Raw genomic sequence first — 10,684 nt, 5'->3', positions numbered from 1 at the left:
CGATACTTAGGTATGTTGTGCTATTCAGACGTTTATAATGATCTGGCCCTCTAGCAACTTCAGTGGGAAATTATAGCTAATTTGCCTACAAATGTCAGGTGGTCATAATAATCTGGCCACTGTGTGTGTGTGTGTGTGTGTGTGTGTGTGTGTGTGCGCGCGCGCGCGCGCGCACACACATATATAAAATCTATCTAGGCTATTATAAATAATGCTGCAATAAATTATAGGGGTGTATATATACCTTTTCAAAGTAGTGGTTTTGTTTCATTTGGATAAATACCTAGAAGTGGAATTTCTCCATACTGTTTTCCATAGTGGCTGCATGCACCAGTTTGCAAACCCACCAACAGTGCATAAGAGTTCTCTTTTCTCTACATCCTTGCCAACTGCCATGTTATTTGTTCATTTTTTTTATAATAGCCATTCTGACTAGTGCGAGATGGTATCTCATTGTGGTTTTGATATGCATTTCCTTGTTGATTAGTGATGTTGAGCATCTTTTCATATGTCTGTTGGCTATTTCTATGTCTTTTTTTGTAGAGATGTCCTCCCCCCCCCCCTTTTATTTTTTTGGTCCCTGAAGGAGTGCACTGTTCCTGAAGATACTGCAATAGCATGGACAGAGCAAGCTCCTAGTCCATCTCCCTGTTCTAAAAATCCATTTGATATGTACTCAAATAGAGTCTGTATCAAATGTTAAACTGACAAGAGCAGATCTCTATACTTGATATTAGCCAAAAGGCTGAGAAGCAATCTCTGCCCAATTTTTTAATCAGATAATTGATTTTTTTGTTAGTGAGTTATATGAGTCCCTTATGTTTTGGATATCAATCTAATTGGGTATGTTATTTTTGAATATTCAGTAGGTTGTTTTTTGTTTATTTTGTTGATGGTTTTCTTCACTGTGCAGAAGGTTTTTAGTTTGAGGAAGTCCCATTTGTTTACTTTTCGTTTGTTTCACTTATTTGAGGGGATATAGCCATAAAGATGTTACTCAGACTGATGTCAAATAATTTACTACCTATGTTTTCTTCTAGGAGTTTTATTATTTCAGGCCTTAAATTTAAGTCTTTAATTGACTTTTATTTTTGTATCTGGTCTAAGAGAGGGGTCTGGTTTCTTTCTTTTTTTTTTTTTTTTGCATGTATCCAGTTTTCCAACACCATTTGTTAAAGAGACTGTTCTTAATCTATTCTGTAGTCTTGCCTCCTTTGTCATAGATTAGGTGACCATAGAATCTAGAGATTATTTCTGGGCTCTATTCTGTTACATTGATCTATGTGCCTGTTTTTACACCAGTACCATGCCAATTTGATTTCTATAGCCTTGTAATGTAGTTTCAAATCAGGGAGTGTGAGAATTCCAGCTTTGTTCTTCTTTCTCAAGATTGCTTTCTCAGTTTGCTTCTTTCTCGATATTCCTGGTCTTTTTTGGTTCCATATATATTTTTGGATTGTTTGATCTAGTTCTGAGAAAAATGTCATTGGTATTTTGATAGGGATTACATTGAATCTGTAGATTGCTTTGGGTAGTATGGTCATTTTAATGATAATCCTTCAGATCCATGAGCACAGTATATGCTTCTATTTATTTGTATCCTCTAACATTTCTTTCTTCAATGTCTTATAATTTTTTGAGTACAGTTATTTTACCTCCTTTGTTAAATTTATTCCTAGGTATTTTTTTTATCTAGTTGTAAATGTGATTGCTTTCTTAATTTCTTCTTCTTCTGATTTGATTTGCTATTAGTATATAGGAATGTGACAAATTTCTGTGCATTTTGCTGTTCTATTTAATTATTTTTTTCTATTTTTGTTGAGTCTTTAGGGTTTTATACATATATCATCTGCAAATAGTGATAATTTTACTTATTCTTTTTCAATTGTGGATGCCTTTTATTTGTTTTTCTTGTCTGACTGATTGCTGAGGCTTAGGACTTCTGATACTATATTGCATAATAGTGGTGAGAGCGGGCATCCTTGTCTTATTCCTGATCTTAGAGGAAAAGCCTTTAGTTTTTCACCATTGAGTATGATGTTAGCTGTGGACTTGTGATGTTTAGCCTTTACCAAGTTGAGGTAAGTTCTTTCTATACCCACTTGGTTTAGAATTTTTATCATAAGTAGATACTCATTTTGTCAATTGCTTTTTTTTCATCTATTGAGATAATGATATGATTTTTTCCCCTTGGTTTTATTGATGTGATGAACCACGTTGTTTTACACATGGTGAACCTCCATTGCAGGAGTAATACCCACCTGATAATGTATATAATCCTTTTAATGTATTGTTGAATTTGGTTTGTTAGTATTTTGTTGAAAATGTTGGCATCTATATTTATCCAGGGATATTGGCCTATAATTCTTTGTTTTGTAGTGTCTGTCTGGTTTTGGTATTGTAGTGATAATGACTTCATAGAATGAGTTTGGAAGCATTCCTTCCTCTTCAGTTTTTTGGGGGTAGTTTGAGGATAATTACTAATTCTTCTTTAAAATGTTTGGGAGAGCCCTAGCTGGTTTGGCTCAATGGATAGAACGTTGGCCTGCGGACTGAGGGGTCCCTGGTTCGATTCTGGTCAAGGGCACATGCCTGGGTTGCTGGCTCCATCCCCAGTGGGGGGCGTGCAGGAGGCGGCCAATCAGTGATTCTCATCATGATGTTTCTATATCGCTCTTCTCCCTTCCTCTCTCTGAAATCAATAAAAAGATATTTAAAAAAAAAAAATAAAATGTTTGGGAGAGCCCGCCTGGTATGGCTCAGTAATTGAGCATCAACCTATGAGCCAGGAGGTTGATTCCCAGTCAGGGCACATGCCCAGGTTGCAGGCTCGATCCCCAGTAGGGGGTGGGCAGGAGGCAGCCAATCAATGATTCTCTCTCATCATTGATATTTCTGTCTCTCTCTCCCTCTTCCTTCCTTTCTGAAACCAGTAAAAAGATATTTTTTTAAAAAAGTCTATTTTGTCTGATCTGAATATTGCTACCCCAGCTTTCTTTTTGTTTAAATTTACATGAAAAATCTTTTTCCATTCCTTCGCTTTCAGTCTGTGTGTCTTTCAATATAAAATGAGTGTCTTGTAAGTAGCATACAGGTAGTCGGCTTTTTGTCTATTCTGCTATGCTGTCTTTAAAATTTTTTTAATGTATTTTTATTATTGAAAGTATTACAGATGTCTCCCTTTTCCCCCCATTGATCTCTTCTAGCCCGTACCCATCCCCCACCCTAGGCCCTCACCACACTGTGTCCAGGGATTATCCATATATGCATATAAGTTCTTCCTACCCATGCACCCACCCTGCCTCTCTTGAGATTCCACAGACTGTTCTATGCTTCTGTGTCTTTAGTTTTTTAATCCGTGTTTTCTTTAGTGTTTTAATTAGATTCCTTTCTCATTTTTTTACATGTTTTTGGCTTATGGTTGACATAAGGTTTATATAGTCATCTATATTTAAAGCAGTCTATTTTAAGCTGATAGGCATTTAAATTCAACTGCATTCTAAAAGCACTACTTTTTTACTCCTTTCTGCCACTCTTCATACTTTTGATGTCATGTTTTATCTTTTTGTGTATCTCCTGATTATTTATTATAGTTAATTTTGCTACTGTTGTCTTTTAACTTTCATATTAGTTTTTAAGTGATTGATTTACTGTGATCATTATTTATTTGCCTTTACTAGTGAGATTGTTTTCTTTCCTATATATTTCTTGGATTATGTCCTTTGTTTTTTCTGTATAAAGAATACCTTTTAACATTTCTTTTAAGGCTGGTTTAGTGGTTATGAACTCCTTTTTACTTTTTTTAAAATGGAATTTATTTTAAATAAAATTATTTAGGCTTCAGTGTACAATTCTATAATACATCATCTGTATATTGTATTATGTGTTCACCACTCTAGGTCAGGTCTCCTTCTATCTCCGTTTATCATCCCATTGCCCTCTTCTATCCGCCCTTCCCATGTCCCTTTCCGTGTCTGTGATATATAAATATTTTTTTTTCTAATTTAATCCCTTTACCTTTTTCATTTACTCATCCACTCACTCCCCAATCCCCCTCCTCTGTGACAGCTGTCAGTCTGTCTCTATGAGTCTGTTTCTATTACGTTTGTTAGTTTATTTTGTTCATTAGATTCCACATATAAGCAAAATCGTGATTCTTTTGTTTTTATTTGTCTGGGAAACTCATCTCTACCTCAATTCTGAATGATAGCCTTGTTGGACTTAGTATTCTAGGTTGTAGATTTCTTTCTTTCAACACTTTAATAATTTCCTGCCACTTCCTTCTGACCTGTAAAATTGCTTCTTAAAAATCAGCTGATAGCCTTATAGGCTATCACTTGTATATGACTTATTTCATTCTTGCTCCCTTTAAGATTGTATCTTTATCTTTAACTAGAGGCCCAGTGTATGATGAATTCATGCACAGGTGAGGTCCCTAGGACTGGCCAGCGATCAGGGCCCATTGGGGCCATCTCATCCAGTCCCGATCGGGGCCGGGCTGATCAGGGCCTGCCATCCAGCAGGAGGGACAGGGGAGGGACTGCAGGAGGTTGGCTGGCCAGCTGGCCCCGGGGCGGATCAGGGCCGGCCAGCTTGGGGGAGGGACCGTGAGAGGTTGGCCAGGGGGAGGGACTGGCCGGGGGGAGGGACCATGGGAGGTTGCCCAGCTGGCCTGGGCGGGGGAAGGGATGCGGGAGGTTGGCTGTGGGAGTGCACTGACCACTAGGGGGCAGCTCCTGCACTGAGCGTCTGCCCCCTGGTGGTCAGTGCATGTCATAGTGATTGGTCAACCAGTCGTTCCTGTTTTTTGGTCTTAATAGTCACTTAGGCTTTTATATATATAGATACTTACTGTTTTAATTATAACATGTCTTGGTTAGGGTCTCTTGGCTTCATGTTGTTTGGAACTCTGTTTCCTGGATCTGAATGTCTGTTTCCTTTCCTAGGTGAGGAAAGTTTTTAGCCATTGTTTCTACAAGTATTCTTTTTGCCCCTTTCTTCTTCTTCTGAAATACCTATAATGCAAATATTAGGGTTCTTGATGTTATCCCAGAACTCTCTTGATATTATCCTTATTTTTAAAAAATTTTTTAATTTTGTTGTTTTGATTAGGTAATTTCCACTATTTTGTTTTCCAGGTTGGTACTCTATTGTTCTGTATTAACTAATCTGTTGTCAATTCCTTGTAATGTATACTTCATTTTGGTTATTGTATTCCTTATCTCTGCTTGGTTCTTTTAAAAAAATATATATTTTATTGATTTTTCACAGAGAGGAAGGAAGAGGGATAGGGAGTTAGAAACATCAATGAGAGAGAAACATTGATTAGCTGCCTCCTGCACACCTTCCACTGGGGATGTGCCCGCAACCAAGGTACATGCCCTTGACTGGAATCAAACCTGGGACCTTTCAGTCTGCAGGCTGACGCTCTATCCACCAAGCCAAACCGGCCAGGACTCTGCTTGATTCTTTATTACCTTTTCTGTCTCTTTTTTGAAGTGCTATCTAAGTTCCTCTATTCTACTCAGAAGTTTATTAAGCATCCTTATGACCATTTCATTGAATTTTTTATTAGGCAAATTATCTCCATTTCATTAGGACTTTTCTCTGGAATTTTATTGTTGTTCCTTCATTTGGGCCATATTCTTTTGTCTTCACATTTTAGTTGACTCTCTGTGTTTGTTCCTGAGTTGGGTATAATAGCTATCTCTCCTAGTCTTAAAAATTGGTCTCTATGTAGACTGTGTGTCAAATAATTTTTGCCGGTTTTAGTTGAGGTGGGTACATATACTGCCTGGTGTCACCTGGCCTGAAAGAGTGGGTTCCAGGTGGGACAGCCTTGTGTGTGCATGCTGCCTTTCCCTTCTAATCCTGGTGGGGCTTCTTTTTGTGCTCTTGGCTTAATCTTTTGCTTTATTGTCTGTTATCAGCAGGGTGTGACGGGTCTGCTTTATATGATTGTGTCTCCCCACCAGCTTCCCCCCTCTTCAGGTTGAGTAAGCGTGCTGTGTGCACACAGCTCCACTTTGCTAGTTTTGCTCCCTCTCTGGGCATTACAACTCCTTGTGCACTCAGCTGTGCCCCACTCACTCTACATGGCTAGCCATACGTGTGTGCCCTGTTGCTCTAATTGTCCTCTGTCAAAGCAGGGTTTGGGCAGGGCCACTATGCAGGCCTGCATCTCAATGCCCTGCTAGCTCTGGGTGGAGCAGCCTTGCATATGCACACAGTCATTTGTCATGAATTCTGTACCCAGTCTTGGTGGGGTATCCCTGCACGTGCACAGCAGTACCCCACTCACTCTCTGCAAGTGGCAACCCTGCATGTGGATACTGCCAAGTTTTGCTAGCTCTGACTTCTCTCAGACAGGGCAGTCCCACGTGTATGCGCAGCTGCACCCACTATCTCTGCACTTTCGCTGGAGGGCAGTCCTGCATGTGGGCACTGCAGCATTTTGCTAGCTTCACACTTTCTGCAGGAGGGGTAGCCCTATGTGAGCACACAGTAGTGCCCCACTATCTTTGCACTTTCTCTGGACAAGGTAGTCCTGCAGGCAAGTATCACAGCATTTAGTTGGCTCTGCACTCTCTCCTGGTGGGGGAGCCCTGCTTGTACATGCAGTAAAGTGGGTGTACAAAGCAGCACCTTCCTGTACTTGCTGAATCAATTTCCCCAGTGGAAGGATCCCCTTGTATGTAAGCTATGGTGCCCTCCTGTTTCTGCTGGATCTAGCTCTCGGAAGGGTGGCTTGAGGACATGCTACAGCACCCTGCAGGTTGGCCAGAAAACCTGGATGGCTCTCTCACCCACTATCCACATGTTGAGGAAACATATCTAGTGATGCTCACCAGTTGCTTTGGTTCTGGGTTGTGCCCTCAGCTCTAGTGGTTTCCAACTTTCTCTCTTGCTTGTTGTGCAGAAGTAGTTCAGTTGACTCACAGTTGTCTCTCAGGAGGAATCGCTGCTCAAAATATAGGTGTACATTCGGTGTATTGGGAGGGGTTGAGTTCAGCAGCAAACTTGAATGTCATCTTAAACCTGCCTCTGAATATCACTGTATTGATAATAGCAAGGGTGAAGCTGTCACCAGAGCTTTCAGTGTATTGAATTTCAAACAGTGTACACAAGGCAGAAAATCTCCGTTTTTGCTATAAATCATAAAAATGTTCAAATATTCTAATATTAAATTCAGTAACTAAAAATCATTAATAATTTGCTTGTTTTTTACAGAAGTCTTATGTTAGAAAAACTCGGTGAAGGGGAAAATGGTAGTCAATGTGGAGAAAACTTCAGCCTTAGTCCAAACCTCAGTCTAAACAAGAAAACACTTTCTGGACTGAAACCATGCATATACAATGCATGTGGGAACGTCTTCATGCATCATTCATCCCATAATAGGCACGTCAGATGTCATGCTGGACACAAGCCCTCTGAGTATCGGAAATATAAAGAGAAGCCATATAAATGTAACATATGTGGGAAAGCCTTCAGTTATCTTCAGTGTTTGGAAAATCATAAAGGAACTCACAATGGAGAAAAAACCTATGAAAGTAAGGAATGTGGGAAAACCTTTAGTTCTTCAACTTCATTTCAAATTTGTGAGAGAAAGCACCCTGGAGAGAAGCCTTATCAGTGTAGACTCAGTGGAAAAGCCCTCAGAAATTATCCAAGTTTTCAAAGCCATAAAAGAAGTCATACTAAAGAAAAACTACATGAATGTAAAATATGTAGTAAAGCATTCAAATATTTCAGTAATCTTCAAATACATGAAAGAACGCACACTGCAGAAAAGCCCTATGAATGTAAGGAATGTGGAAAGGCTTTCAGATCTTGCAGTTCTTTACTACCACACAAATGGGCTCACACAGGAGAGAAACCCTATGTATGTAAGGAATGTGGAAAAGCATTCAGATATCCTAGGTCCTTGCAAACACATGAAAGGTCTCACACTGGAGAGAAACCCTATGAGTGTAAAAAATGTAGTAAAGCATTCAGCGATATCAGTTATCTTCGAAAACATGAAAAAACTCACAGTGCTGAGAAACCCTATGAATGTAAGAATTGTGGAAAAGCCTTCAGGTCTCCCCGTTACTTAAAATCACATGAAAAGATTCACACAGGAGAGGAACCTTATGAATGTAAGGAATGTGGAAAAGTCTTCAAATCTTTTAGTTATTTACAAACACACCAAATTTCTCACCCTGGATGCAAACGCTATGAATGTAAGGAATGTGGAAAAATCTTCAACTATTACAGTTCCTTACGAATACATGAAATATCTCACACTGGAGAGAAGCGCTATGCATGTACAAAATGTGGTAAAGCACTCAAGTATCTGAGTAATCTTCGAATACATGAAAGAAGTCACACTGCAGAGAAACACTATGAATGTAAAGAGTGTGGAAAGGTCTTCAAATCTTACCGTTCTGTACAAACACATGAAAGAACTCACACAGGAGAGAAACCTTATGTGTGTAAACATTGTGGTAAAGCCTACGTTTCTCACAAATCCCTTCAAAGACACATGAAAATGCATCCTTGCAATAACACCTTATCAATGTAAGGAATGTGGGAAAGCATTCACTCGCCTTAGTTTGTATCAAAGATACGAAAGATTTCAAACTGGAGAGAAACCCTATGAATGTAAGCAATGTGGTAAAACCTACACAGAACACAATTTCTCTCCAGATGGGAATAAACTCAAACTAGACAAAAACCTATGAATGTAAGGAATATGGAAAAGCCTTTGTTTGTAACATACCCCTTTGAAAATCACAGATTGTGAGTGCACAGTGGAGAGAAACCATATACAGTCAAACTTTGGTTCTCAAATGTCTTCCATCTTGAATAATTCAGTTCTCAACCAAGTTATTCACAGAAAAATGTATTGCTTGTTGCCCTGGCCAGTGTGTTTAAGTGGTTAGAGCCATTGGCCCACACACCAAAGGGTCGTGGGTTCCATCCCTGGCCCTGGTTAGGGCACATGCACAGGGCAACCAGTCAACATCTCATATGGATGTTTCTATTTCTCCCTCCCCTCCCATGTCCCTCTGTCCCTTTTTCTCAACCAAGTTATTCACAGAAAAATGTATTGCTTGTTGCCCTGGCCAGTGTGTTTAAGTGGTTAGAGCCATTGGCCCACACACCAAAGGGTCGTGGGTTCCATCCCTGGCCCTGGTTAGGGCACATGCACAGGGCAACCAGTCAACATCTCATATGGATGTTTCTATTTCTCCCTCCCCTCCCCTCCCATGTCCCTCTGTCCCTTCCACTTTCTCTAAAATATCAATGGAGAACTAGATTTCAACAATATCAAATATACAGGGTGTCCCAAAAACATGTATCCATACTTTAACAGGTGATAGCTCAGTTGATGTTTCTTTTCAGCCAGACTAAGCTTTGAATAAAGTAAATATATCCTAAAATGCTACTGGAAGTTCTACTAGAAGTTTGAAAATGCAATTGAAGTACAAACACTGCTTTTATAATTATTCAAGTATGTATACATTTTGGGGCGGGGAGGCATTTAACAGCTGATAACTCAATTTTCACTCCTTTTCAGTTTTAAGTGATTTGAAATAATGAGTAAAACCAGATTAAGCTTTGAACAAATAAAATTTATCCACTAGACTTTTTTTTATGTTTACAGTACAAAACCAACAACACAAATTGAGGGCACACAAATACTGAACAAAATGATTCTTGATGTTTGCGATTCCATTGCTTCACATTATCAGCAGTGCCGGTCATTAGTTTGAAAAACAGGCATTGACAAAAGTACTCATTTCTGTAGATTCTCTTACATTTTGAAAATGAACTCTATATTGAAAACTGACTTTATAATCATTCAAAGTCTATAGATTTTGGGGAGACCCTATCTATATCTCTAGATACAGATGTAGATATAAATTATGTATATATATACAATAAATATATGTATATTTCAAATACAAATTTGAAAACAAAACAAAAAGGCAGTTTGGTGTAACTTGGGATTTTCCTAGTGACCTTGTGACAGTTCCTGGGTATCTATAGTCCATTATATGCATTCTTCCTTCCTTACTCCCTCTTTGGGGATGATGGGTATAAGAGCCTTTTTCCATTTTCCTTACAAAGGAATATGTTACAATTATGTAAAGTTTGTGAAAGAATATATTGTGTGAATTATTTTCCATATTTTGTCCTTTGCTTTTTATTTTTCTCTTGACTGCCATATGTTGAATACATCTTTATTTAAAAAGAGAGACCCGAGCCAAACCGGTTTGGCTCAGTGGATAGAGCGTTGGCCTGCGGACTGAGAGGTCCCGGGTTCGATTCCGGTCAAGGGCATGTACCTTGGTTGCGGGCACATCCCCAGTAGGAGGTGTGCAGGAGGCAGCTGGTCGATGTTTCTCTCTCATCGATGTTTCTAACTCTCTATCCCTCTCCTTTCCTCTCTGTAAAAAATCAACAAAATATATTTAAATTGTTAAAAAAAAAAAAAAGACCCGTGATAACGGACAAAATCTCTAGAGTTGGAGATATGCCTTCTATGGGTAACATTAAGAACTAGATTTTCCAGAATTTATTTCCACTATGATTCCATAGTAGAATTTACCAGTAACCTCACTTGCATGAGACTTGGAAGGCAGAAGCAAAAACAGCATAAGATATTGGAGAGCCACCATACAGGGGGAGAGACAGA

General features: G+C 39.1%; 1 protein-coding gene across 1 annotated transcript in view; it reads left to right on the top strand.

Annotated features, from left to right (window-relative positions):
* Window positions 1–8,955, top strand: part of LOC102262069 (zinc finger protein 14-like) — a 48,852-nt gene extending 39,897 nt beyond the window's left edge. The window contains 2 exon segments of the mRNA XM_014533308.1: window positions 7,231–8,548; window positions 8,550–8,955. Of these exon segments, the coding sequence (XP_014388794.1) occupies window positions 7,231–8,548; window positions 8,550–8,723 (1,492 nt within the window). The 3' untranslated portion in view covers window positions 8,724–8,955.
* The last annotated feature ends 1,729 nt before the right edge of the window (window positions 8,956–10,684 follow it).

The sequence above is a fragment of the Myotis brandtii genome, unplaced genomic scaffold, assembly GCF_000412655.1.
Source record: "Myotis brandtii unplaced genomic scaffold, ASM41265v1 scaffold964, whole genome shotgun sequence".
Taxonomy (NCBI): domain Eukaryota; kingdom Metazoa; phylum Chordata; class Mammalia; order Chiroptera; family Vespertilionidae; genus Myotis; species Myotis brandtii.
The sequence above is the reverse complement of the archived record's forward strand: the minus strand, read 5'-3'. Positions and strand labels throughout refer to the sequence as shown.